This window comes from the organism of the source record quoted next, unplaced genomic scaffold, assembly GCF_019419815.1.
Source record: "Pyrus x bretschneideri cultivar Hongxiangsu unplaced genomic scaffold, Pyrus_bretschneideri_v1 Contig2, whole genome shotgun sequence".
In the NCBI taxonomy this organism is placed as follows: Eukaryota; Viridiplantae; Streptophyta; class Magnoliopsida; order Rosales; family Rosaceae; genus Pyrus; species Pyrus x bretschneideri.
Window position 1 is genome coordinate 11,276,116 of NW_025999501.1, and position 12,967 is coordinate 11,289,082.

At 37.6% G+C, this 12,967-nt stretch overlaps 1 protein-coding gene and 1 pseudogene across 1 annotated transcript; one reads left to right on the plus strand and one right to left on the minus strand.

Annotated features, from left to right (window-relative positions):
• Window positions 1-503: 503 nt before the first annotated feature.
• Window positions 504-3,115, plus strand: LOC103930187 (annotated as a pseudogene).
• On the minus strand, window positions 3,085-5,636 carry LOC103930175 (BAG family molecular chaperone regulator 4). Its single transcript, XM_009339474.3, is given in 6 exon segments — window positions 3,085-3,449; window positions 3,451-3,480; window positions 4,647-4,793; window positions 4,877-5,211; window positions 5,296-5,344; window positions 5,346-5,636. Coding segments are annotated over 6 exon segments (882 nt in total). The 5' UTR covers window positions 5,493-5,636; the 3' UTR covers window positions 3,085-3,275.
• Between the last annotated feature and the right edge of the window lie 7,331 nt (window positions 5,637-12,967).

Below are 12,967 nucleotides of genomic sequence, written 5' to 3' on the forward strand. Positions count from 1 at the left end.
CTACTTTTACTTCTCACTCTCACTTGGTTGCCTACTTGCTTGATTACTTTGATTACAACACCACACCCATATTTATAGGTGTCATCAGCCAACCTTCCTAAATGCCCAACCAACTTGGGCTTTCATTATAATTAACCTTCTACTTGTTTCTACAAACAGCCCACCAACATAGGCTTTTGCTTCACACATTTGTTACAAGCTTCTAGAACTTTTTAGCTTAATATGCATGAACCACCGACTAAACAACTTGCTAGAATTATCTAGCATTTTCTTAACATGCATACACCGACAATTGCTAGAATTCTTTAGAATCTAGACACCAATTGGGCTGGTGTTGATCTTCAACAAAGTGAGGTTTCGTCACAGAAGATCTCGATGCAATTAGTAGACAAAACATCCAAGATAAGGAAACTTAATTTAATCAGGCGTCCAGACGTGGGACATGCTGTAACAATTCCAAATCTCGTCTGGACATGCTTTAACAACTCCAAATCTCTTTAAAATCAATTACACGAGTGACGTCCAACCCCATTCCCATTAAAAGTGAATTTCACACGAAGCTACCAATGGATTGATCAGATTACAAAAGCTTAAAGTCCATACCTTTATTTTTCTCCACAAAAAGGATTACATACTACTAACTAGCCACGAAGGCAAAGCTCTTAGTCCCCAAATTTGGCCATGGCCGGCATAACAAATGCTTATAGTGCAATAACCCTGGCGGTTCCGCCGTGGCTAAACAAAGGCCACAACACATGGCAACTTACAGCCGCCACTTTTGTAGGGTTACAAAGCATGTGGGGCCTTATGATCTTCTACGCCAGCATAGTGAAGAAGAAATGGGCAGTCAACTCAGCCTTCATGGCCCTCTACGCCTTCACCACCGTGCTCATCTGTTGAGTCCTCGTAGGCTACCGCATGGCCTTCGGGGACCAGCTCCTGCCATTTTGGGCTAAAGGTCCACCCTCTCTTGGTCAAAAGTTCCTCATCATCAAAGCCAAAGTGCCAGAAAGCACTCATTTTCACGACGGCGGATTGATTGAGACCTCGACGGTTGAGCCATTTTACCCTATGGCATCCCTTGTCTACTTCCAATTCACTTTTGCAACCATTACTCTTATTTTGCTAGCTGCGTCTGTTCTTGGCCAAATGAACATCAAGGCTTGGATGGCTTTTGTCCCTCTTTGGCTTTTATTTTCGTACACTGTTGGAGCCTTTAGTCTTTGGGGTGGTGGCTTCTTTTACCATTAGGGTGTCATTGACTACTATGGCGACTATGTCATCCATCTCTCCTCAGGCATAGCGGGTTTCACCGCCACTTATTGGGTAAGTACTTATGATTAAATCGTGAGTTTGGATCCTCTACTAATGTTTTTTGTGCTGATACTACGCATGAAGTTTTAGAATTTAGACTAATTTAAAGTTTTGCACATGTACTAATGCCATGTTTGCTTATGTGTTCTAGGTTGGTCCAAGGTTGAAGAGTGACAGGGAAAGGTTTCCACCAAACAATGTGTTGCTAATGCTTTGTGGTGCTAGTATGTTGTGGATGGGCTGGTCAGGCTTCAACGGTGGGGCCCCTTATGCTGCAAACATTGTTGCTCCAATAGCAGTGTTGAACACAAACATATATGCAACTACAAGCCTTCTTGTGTGGACGTCTCTGGATGTCGTGTTCTTCGGTAAGCTGTCGGTGATCGGAGCTGTTCAGGGCATGATGACGGGGCTTGTATGCATCACGCCTGGGGCGGGGTTGGTGCGGTCGTGGGCGACTATTCTGATGGGAATACTTTCTGGCAACATTCCACAGGTCTCCATGATGGTCCTGCACAAAAAGTCTACCCTATTGCAAAAGGTTAGAGTTTCTGCTTTCCACACTGTCTTTTTATTTCTACAATTTTTTGGTACTGTTTTTTGGCATATGACACGCATTGTGTATTTTCTAATCATGTCGTTAAAAACTTAAACGTTTTAATCTTATAAAGATAATTTTTAACGTTCTAATCTTATAAAGAGTTAATTTGTGCTCCTTCGATACATGAAATAAAGAATCTTAAGTAGGTTTAAGTCTCCATCAAACATTTTAATTTGTTTATATTTGGTCTTTCATTTCTTTTCCTTTGTTTTTTAAAATATTCATCTAGCTTACTTTGTATTCAAAGATTTCTACCTTATGGTCCCAACAAAAATCACATCCATCATTTTCCACTATACTAGTATATTATATTCGTTCCGTTATCCTTTAAATTTGTGCCTCCATCAACAGTAAATTGACCACCATGAAGATTAGGTTTTCTAGAAGATATTCCATTAGTCCTCTATCCTCTTTCCTTAATGCTTGACCAATCATCAATGAACAAAAGATCATAAATGAAATGAAAGGAATAGAAGGGGAGAAAACTAAAACTAACATTACAAATCCGAGTTCGTTCGGTTAAGATAGTGTATTCGCTTGAAGCATCTAATTTTAAATTACTTTTTCAAATTAGAACAACATAGATAATCGCCTTACTGTCACATAAATTAAATTAAATTCTTACCATATACAATTTTTTATTATTTACAGGTGGATGACACCCTAGGGGTATTTCACACACATGCAGTGGCAGGGCTTCTGGGAGGTCTGCTGACTGGGCTTCTGGCGGAGCCAGCACTTTGCAGGCTTATACTGCCAGCCGGCAACAGCAGAGGTGCATTCTACGGTGGCAATAGAGGGATGCAATTTCTGAAACAATTGGTTGTAGCCATGTTTGTGATTGCTTGGAACATCGTCTCCACCACTTTTATACTTCTGGCAATTAGGGTTTTCATACCTCTGAGAATGCCGGAGGAGCAGCTTAATATCGGAGATGACGCCGTTCACGGAGAGGAGGCTTGCGCTCTTTGGGGTGATGGAGAAAAATATGATCCAATCCTGTATCTCCAGCCAACAGTCCACTCTGTGTTCAATTTCTGAAGAAGATAACTCTTTTTATGCGAGTGACACTGGGAGGGGAAATCGAACTCAATACCTCAAGTGCAATCACAATTGCTCCGTAATGGAATACAAAAAGACGAGCAACATAACATGCAAAACGAATAATATGAATCCAAAGTATACCAATTCCATTTGATCTGAGCAGATGGTAGTTTCCTTTACAGTGATTTAAGGTTGTCATACAAACCCTTGAACTGTTAACGTGGGTACCAGTACCCAAAAATAGCTACTTTACATGCTAGAGTATCCTATGTCCCACTCTGAATCCTAAAACCCAGAAAAGTAGATAGAACTTTGGCTAATCGAAGTGTTCCCATTCCTGATTTGGTTCTGTTGAAGATGGCTCTGGCGTTGACGTTGGGGGATTCAGGGATCCAACTCCAGAGTCAAAGGTCTCCCACTCGGTTGTTACTGTGACAGCATTGCTACTGTTGTTAACTGGATTGCTGTTCCTCACCTTTAGAGCATCCAACTGCATCCACAAAGTTCTGGACACGTCGCACCTGTACAAGAAAATTGTTAAACCTGCCATAACAGATCCCTAATAGTTTATGGAACTTCAAAAGTTTGTAACAACCTATAAAATAGCCATTACATACTGACATTCCAATGTACTATTGCAGCAAATCAATTTTCAGCACAAAGAGAATAAGCTGCGAACATAAGGAGACCTTTATAGTTTATATTCACATCCATAAAATTCCATTGGAAGCAGTCCTATCTGCTGTACAAACTTTTAACCATGGTTGTGATACAGTAGACAATGTAAGAGAGGGTCGCCACACCACTAGCAACCCGTAGCTTAGCGGTACCTCTTCCTATTTCTAACAGGAAGCTCTTGAGTTCCGATCCTAATATAGCACATAGTTGAATCTCCAAAGGCAGGGCAAGGGTTTAAGTGAGGACGAAATGAGGAAGACAGGACTGAAAAAGAGCATGGCGAAGGGGAGAAATAGAATAACTATTGGAATTTGGAAGAGGGGTAACCGATCTCGTAATGCTGATCCATAAGAAAATCTAACAGCTCCAAATGCAGAAAGTAATGCAATTCCATCGCAAATACCAACATCAACACACATATAATGCTACTCTATGAAGAATATGACATCAACCGTAAGACACATGATACGTAGCAACAACAAAAGCCAACAATGCTTATATTGAGCAATCCTTTCGTTGTTTCAAGCAATACAATGAAATGATCTCTGTGGTGGAAGCCCTCAAGTGGAGTCTACTATGTGCGAAGATACTGAAGTTGGGCCCAAAGGACAAGTATATACTGACTACTATGCATCCAACCTTTCCTCAAAAACAATTTAGAAGAAACCTGGTGGGGTTCTTTAAATTAACACAACGGTAGAATCCTAAATAGAATACAGATAGGAAATCTTTTGATTCTCCCTCCCATCGCTTTGCATTGCTTCAATCACTCTAATCATTGGCAACGCTGCCATCTCACCACTAGAATCCATCAATTTTGATACAATCCATGCTACAGCAAAAGAAATTTTCACCTCCCTATATCTATAAACTACAACACTCCTCAACGCCGATGATCACAACAACTTCATTGTGTGATCAGTACAACACAGCACATCATTTCCACGAGAACAAACAAAATGCGTAGCAATTCCATCATAAGAAACCAAAAATCATGAAAAATACAAACCTCTGCCTTGCGTTGCATTTTTTCTTCTCCTTCAGCTTGAATGCCGTCCAATTTCAGCAACTGCCTCATGAGCAACTCTGTTGGCACAACAAATTCTTTATCGGAAACCTCGTTCCTGCCAGCCACAGCCACTTCCAAGGCAGTAACCTTTTAAAATCCAACAAAGCATTGTGAGCACCAAACAAATCTAACATTTTGGTAACTAAATACAATTGGCACACGGAACTCACCCTCTCCGCGAGCTTATCAACCTCGGCTCTGACTTCAGCAATCGCTTGAGAAGCTTTTGACATGACATTGCTTTTGCCTCCAACATCTCCACCACTGTTTGGCATCTTTTTGCTGTTGACTCCAACTTCTCCAGCACCGACTGGCATCTCATTGCTTTGATTTACCTCCTCAACCTTACTCTCCTTTCGGGCTTCCAGAAGCAGCACCTTCGAATTATTCTTCACACCGGCAATGTCCAGATGCTCCTCATCTGCCTTCTCCATCCCCCTGAAAAAGAGTCTCTGCGCCTCTGGCTCCAAATTAGTCTTCTGTGCAACATGTTTCTTCATATCCCCTGACGAAATCCAAAACAAAAAACAATCAAATTAATAGTGATGATTAAAATGGAATGATAAGAACATGGGCGAAAGGAGAATACCGAAAGTGGACTGGGCAGGGAGGAAGAGCTCGTAGCGGGGCCCGTTCCCCAGGGCCGAGAACGACGTCGATCTTGATCATGGGCCCACGAGGGGAGGCGGAAGCACCAACGCCAGCAGCCACTGCCGCCTTGTCCTCATCTTCCCGCCTCTGGACCAGCGCCTTCGGATTCGGGTTCGGATTGCTTTTCACCATCATAAAAAATGGGGCGCGAATCGAGTCGGGGTATCTCGAAATGGAAAGTGTCGGGCTGGGGTTCGAGAATTTGGGAAAAGAAGGGTTTTGTATCGACGGTATTGACTAGATAGCGACTGAGTGAGGGTTTGAGGGAGATAATGAGATATGATCGTACGGGTTTTAACGGAACGCGTTTCGTTAATGGGTTGGTCGGTTCCAATATTTGAGCGGCGCATTTGTCATCACATACACGGGGTTGATATTTCAACCACAATGGTTATTTAAAAATGAATATGAACACCTATTTAAATTTTTTAATATTTTAATTACAGAATTTTATATTTATGATTAGAATCGTTCATATTATGAATGACATTGTAAAGATTATTTTTGTAAAAAATAAATTAAAATTAAGGTCGTTTAGTCAATCTATTATAGCAAATACATAGACGGTTTGTAATACTTTTACTAGTACTGTTTATTTGTTTTTAAACAGTTTGATGACTAAACAACCTTAGTTTTAATTAATTTTTTGCAGAGGCGATCTTTATAGAGTGATTTATAATATGAACTGTTCTAATTATAAACACGAAATTCTATGAATTGGCAACGAACAATTTTGAGAAATTTTAAGTAGGAGTTCCTACTCATCTTTGAGTAGCTAAGTATTGTTCTTTCAACAAACCTACATAAGGGGAGTGGATAAACAAAAAATTGTTTAGGGAGAGAAAATGCTCTCTCAAACTCCCACCCTTGCGACAAGTGGCCATTTACTAAAATGGTGAAAAGTGTTGAGCTTTTTACATAACGAATGAGTTCAAACCCCGTCGATAGCTAATTTAACATCTAAAAAAAGACTCCCAACCTCGCGTGCTGCCTTCTGCTACCATTTTGAGAGCCGGTGGCATACTTCCTCAGCGTTCATTGGGCTATTTTTAGCGTATCTTTTGCTCTCTTCATCTTCTTCTTTACTCCTCTTAATTATCTTTAGGCTGTCATTTTTCAACAACCATCCTCCTCCATCTCATTCCTCTACCACTCATCCTTACAATCCATCACGCAATTACATTTTGAGTAGTGATATAGAACAATTTTTTGAACCAAATTTGCAAACTAAATTATGTGTAATCAATAGGAAATAGGTACATTAATCAACACTTAACTAATCTAATCATCAACCACCACAATATTTGATTTACAAATTCTGATTTAAAATTTGGTTTCCCTAGCATTACTCTTACATTTTCTCAAATCTCCACGCAACAAACTAAAGACAAACACCAAATTCAATTCCTCCCTTCACTGCCCCTAACCAACATACATATTGGATTTTCGAAATCAAGTGTGTCGTGACTTTGGCCAAAGCAAGAGTATTTCACATACCTCTTTGCCTCACTCATTTTTTAATAAACCTTCCTCGGCTTCTTCCCCGCCCCCTGCCTACCTCCTAGCAATATTTAGAACTTTGTTAGGTACCTTTTTTTATTCTTTAGAAAATGTATATAATCCATTTTTCAAAATTTTTATTTCTCAGGCTCATTCAGAAAAATTTGTCATGAGCCTGAAAAACTTGTCCCAAAAAAATTATAGCTCAAGTGTTTATACCTTGAGTTAAGAAATTTTGTTTTACACAATGATGTTCTACTAGCTGAGAGGTTCCTAGTCAAGTTATAATAATTATGTGTCAAAATCGTCATTTAAACAAATCAAATATATAAATTATTTTAAATACAAATTGGTTGTATTCATGAACCAATTGAGACACATGTATAACCAGTTCAAATGTTCTAATACAAATGCACAATTTCATTGCTCACTCTTTGCTACTTTCATTTCATTCCTTCGCTCCAAATGAACCCTAATAACCTTTACAATGAAGAAAGTTGAGAAGATATAGACATGACAACAATAATCGGTGAGTGAATTGTATGATATTGTTGTCGAAGAAGATGTTACTGTCAAACACCAAATTCACAGATAAGAAAATCAGCATGATTTACATCAACGCCCAATGAAAGATGGCTTCGGTCTAGGTGATCAACCTCCAAGATATATATACCGTCGAGCAATTTCAGAGGCGCTGCCGGTTGCGACCTTCATATGCACTTGGACAACAATAGTTGGAGGAGTCGTCAACAATGATGATTATTTTAAGCAGAAATTATATGCACTTGGAGTTATGGGTTTATTGCCCTGTCAAAAGATAACAGGCGCGCTTCGGATGCAGGCATGCAGTGTCGGATCCAATAAAATATTTAATCATGTAAAGTTTCTGATTTTGTGATTAGGGAGTACAAACATAGCTTCAAAAGAAGTAAAAAATGATTAGGAGGTAAGTAATTTGCAATTATTGGTTATGGAACTGCGGGAGTGGGTGTGTACTGACTGACAAAAACTCATTTGGAGTGGTCTATTTGGTAATGGCGTGCCTAAACGCAGCGTAACATCCAATCCTGCCCTGTACTCTGTAGGGTGTTTGACAATTTTGGGCATCTACTCGAAAGAAAAACAGTTCCATCAGGCAGGGCACGTGTTGTCTTCCCACATTGTGAAAACATTCCACGTGTTATGTATGTATGTTGGGTTACTGGTGAAGTGATAGGGCATAGTAGGAGATCAGAACTGTGGACAGCCCCTGTTCTGATACGTCTCCATTGATCATGCGTTGTAAGGCCAATTCGTATAAACAATATTTAGTACATAATCTTCCTCATGCAGGAGCAGCTCATATTTTCTTTCAGGAATTTATTGTTTTTTGCAGCCCTGAAACTGAATTTTCGAAGACTTATTTCTCGAACTTTACACGTAAAACTGATGTCATCTGAAAATCAAAATAAAGTAGGCGCTTAAGAACTTGCATGCCAGACTCAGTCATTGAATAGATTTATAAGAATGAGGTGCATAATGATTACAAGCAGATAATGAGCTATAAGTCGTTACATTATCATCTTATGTACTATTTTTTTTGGTTGAAATATGAGTTTAAACTTAATTGCTTAATTGGATGAGATGACTATATGTAAGTGATAGTACCTTTTTTAGTTGATCAAGAGAACAATTCTGTATATGTATGTATGTTGTTACAGTTGTCAAATTAAGTTCAACTTATACTATCAAATTTATCATGTTTATGTATTCTTTTACTTTTGCACATACTCTGAAGAGAAACAGGTATGAAGTTAAAACCGCATAATGAACTAGCTAAAATTAGTTATAGATCTCATCATAAACATTATACGTCATTGTCATTCATGTGAGTTAAACATGATGCTTCTTACTTAGAAGTTAAAAGAAAATACTAATAAACCTCAATAGTAGTTCGCATTTATTCTTTAATATATATGTATGTGTGTAACTTTGCTAAACAAGCATGTCAAGTTGTCCAACTATAACCTTCATTTTATTGCTTTTTAACAGTGGGAAGTTGGGTACTCAAACTTTTAAATTCTCAAACGTTCTGAGATAAATACTAATTAAACCAACCTTTTCAGGTAATAAATTCTATGTGATAATGTCAACTCAAAAGCCAATATTTCATAAGTTGGTTAAATTAAAATGATGTGTATTTAGTCTGAGAGTGGAGCAAGAGTTCCGTGATTCTTATACTTGCGTGCGCTCTTCTTAATTCTTCTACTTTTACCGCATCGGTGCCAAAAACAGCATAATGCAGTAAGACCAACTCCAACAATGGCTTATAACCTAAAATTCTCCTTCCCTACCCCCTCCTCCCAAAACCCACTCCAACCCATGTGCTAAACAAAACCTAAAATCCAAAACTCAAAAGAAGGCCAGATACCAGCCCATTTTTAGGCCAGAAGTCATTATGGGCCCTACTTGTTGTGAGTGAAACACGGGCTGTGAAGCCCAGATGCTTGAGCCACTCGCCCAACGCGCCAGCCATATTCCCACGGGGACCCCACCCACGTGGGCGTGTCCCCTGCTGTCAGTAGCCTAACGGCTACTTTTTTCGATCGAACGGCCATATTTAAATGGGCCGTTGGTTAATCCAACGGTCCAGGTTCAAATACAATCAAACGGCTTAGATCAAATACAATCAAATCTAACGGTAAAAAAAAAAATCTAACTGTCCAAACTTAAATCCAACGGCTAAAATAATTTAAAAAAATTATTTAACTTAAAATTCAACCAAAAACTCTATAAATACCTATGTATTTGTTCAAACATCCACACAAAACTCACTTTTCTCCTACAATTCTTCCAATTTTTCTTTCTACCATTTCTTCTCATTTCCAAAATTTTCAAGATGGCAAAAAAGCATGTTAGAGGTCGTAATTGGACCTTTAACTGAAGATATTGCTTTATGTTTGGCATAGATTTCTGTTAGCGAAGATGGTATCATCGGCACCAATCAAAATAGAAAGGTTTTGTGGGGTAAAATCGTTGATAAATTCCATGAAAACTCCAACGTTGGTCGAAGGGAAGTTGGTGGTGTTTATGATTCGTGGAAAATTATCAACAAAGCGTGCACTTTGTGGAAGGGAAGCTTGGAGAGAGTCATGGTTGACATGCCTAGTGGAAGGGGCGCCTTAGAAATTGTGAGTTTCTTTGTTGATATTTTAATTGTCATGTACATAATAGTATTTTGCAACTAATTGTTTTTATGTATTTGTTGCATAGGGTGACAAAGCAATGACAATTTACAAGATAAGAACTACACCAAAAAATCAAGCTTTTAAGTTGCATCATGCTTGGAACATCCTCTAGGATTGTCCAAGGTGGGGAACCGATGTGAACCAACAATGTGGAAGATTATTTCATAGTGAAGCCCCACCCCCAAATGATGTCAATGAAGGTGTGAATTTTGCCGACAATGAAGGTGTCGAACAAATGACTCCAACTTCTTCTTTTGAAAGGCCCTCGGGTAGAGATAAGCAAAAGGAAGCAAAGAGAAAAGGGAAGTCCCAAGATCCGACACGTGCACAATTTGCTAGCGAAATGGCAATAATGAACGAAAACCAGTGCTATCGGCAAGAAGAATCGCCCCAAATGCTTTTGGCCATGAAGGAAGAAGGGGATAGGGAGCAAGAAAGGTACAAAATTAATTTGATAATGGAGGACCTCGACAAATACACTCTAGAGAGAAAGAGATACTTACGTGGTAAACAAAAGGAAATTTTACGAAGGAATGCCACAAGGAGTATATTTCAAGATGATGATTCATCTCAAGACTATCACCCAAGTCCATCACCAAGTCAAAATGGTGGATATCATTATTAAGTTTATGTAGTCTATGAGTTTTCGATTGTATTAAGTTTATGTGGTTTATTAATTGTCTTTTTTTTTTAATTTTTTTTATTTATTTTTTTAATTTTTAAAGTTTATGTGGTTTATCATGATTTTCATGTATTGATTTAGTGATTTTTCAAAATTTATCGGAATTTAAATATTTTTAGATTAAAATGTTCATAAAATTAATTTAGGATAGTCTATATAATATTTTTTTTTTAAAAGTTAATTTAAAAAACATTATCCTTAATTCATTCTTTGATAATCTGAGACTAAAATTTTAGGTCAGAAGGGTTAGAGTAGAAAAACTATTTATGGACTAAAACTTAAATTTTCTAGGCTAAATATTTTTAGGTTTTAAGTTACCATTGGAAATGGTCTAAGAAGAAGTCAACTTCCATTAAATGCAGAAAGAGATGTATGGAAGGAGGCGAGGGTTTGATAACACCGTGAAAAAACAAAGCATATGAAGCAGCTTGCCAGGGCAACACAGAAGACGTTTCGTAACGTTTCTGTTACTCAAAAACTGCAGCAACAGTAAAAAACCCTGTGCACTGTATTCACCTTATAAAGCCAAAAACCATTCCTGCCGGCCTCGTAACAGTCACTTACTTTTCCTCAACAGTAAGCATCACTCCATATGATGTCGATGTTTCCATTTCCAATCTTCACGGGGCCCAACACTCAAACATCAAGTGGCTAATCCGCAGGTTACCAACTCCCTCCGTCCCAGCACGTGTGGACAGTGGAATAATAATATGTTCTTGTTTTTTTTCTTCATATTTTTGTAAAATGAAATGTTTTATGTTTTCTCCAAGGGCACGTGCCCACGCTCACTTTTTCCGTGCGGGAACTTTACATGAAGCTTGTTAATACAATACGGTAAAGAAAATATTACAAAAAAATGTGCCAAATTTTGTAACAAGTCGAACAAATTACCTTGATTTGTCACTAAAATAAGCTTCAATTCTGTAAGCTACCCCATTTAGTCAAAATTTTGGCTCCGGCTTTGTTCACATAGACGACTTCTACATGCATGCACATTCATAGGTTAGCTAGACAGACTTAATACTGATTGTATTTTTTTTGTTAACATACTTAATTTGTATAGAGATCTGCCATACACACTGCGAGAGGTATGATGGCGTTTAAATACAAAATCCGAAACAAATTTTATGTTAAGATAATATAAATGTGTCAAAACTATCACCTCATACATCATCTGTTTGTGACTGATGTGTGGTTTGACGAAGACAGATAAAGCAGGTAATTTTCTTTTGAACAAGTAAGAATAATTGGGGTTCTACCCACCCCATTGTCAAATTAAACTGGAGCCTCATATGTCCTGCTAGGGACCCCCAGCCCCACCTGGTTCCGTTGCTTCTTTTAATAGTTGTTTTCATACTTGCTTTTATCTTTTATGTGGGAAAGCAACAATCTATCATTTGCACTGCTGAATGCAAAAATTTTGAATCTACCGATTGAAACGGTACTTGTGGTGAATGTATCAATGTGTTCTTCTATGCCTATTGGAATGGGGGGACATTGATAGTGTTGTGATTTTTTTTTCCTAAAAAAAAATGCTTCGTCACGACATTTCATAGTGTTATCATATAGCAAATAATTTCCATGCACGTGCACTAGTTAGAGCTAAAGAATTCGCATTCATCCTTAATTAAAATGGTAACTTGATCAAAATTTAGGATATATATTTATATATAAAGAATTTGATTTCCAATAAAATGTGTTCTTTTGTTTTGATAGTTGTTTACAGAAGTACAAATATACTATCGTTACAACAGTTAATGTTACTTGTACTCAAAATTTTGAGCTAACAACATGTATATGTAAGTCTAATATAATTTTACCAAATAATTTCTATGTGAGATCATGGATGAAATATTATAGAAAATTTCTCTTTTTAAAATTTTGAATTAATTCACACAAAGAACTGTCTGACTCTTAAGAGAAAATCTTATCAAAATGTGATTCTTTCAAATGTGAATGAAGAAATTTAAAAGTATTATTATGATATGAGATTTAAGAGATAGAAAAAAATGAACATACAACATAATACATTGATTCAACAGATTTCTTATTTAGAATATTATCCGTATAGTATTATTAATTATGGAGAATCGGGTTAAATATTCAATGGGTGTGTTTGGGAATGAACATACAACATAATATATCGATTCAACAGATTTCTTATCTAAAATATTATCCATATAGTATTAATTGTGAAGAAT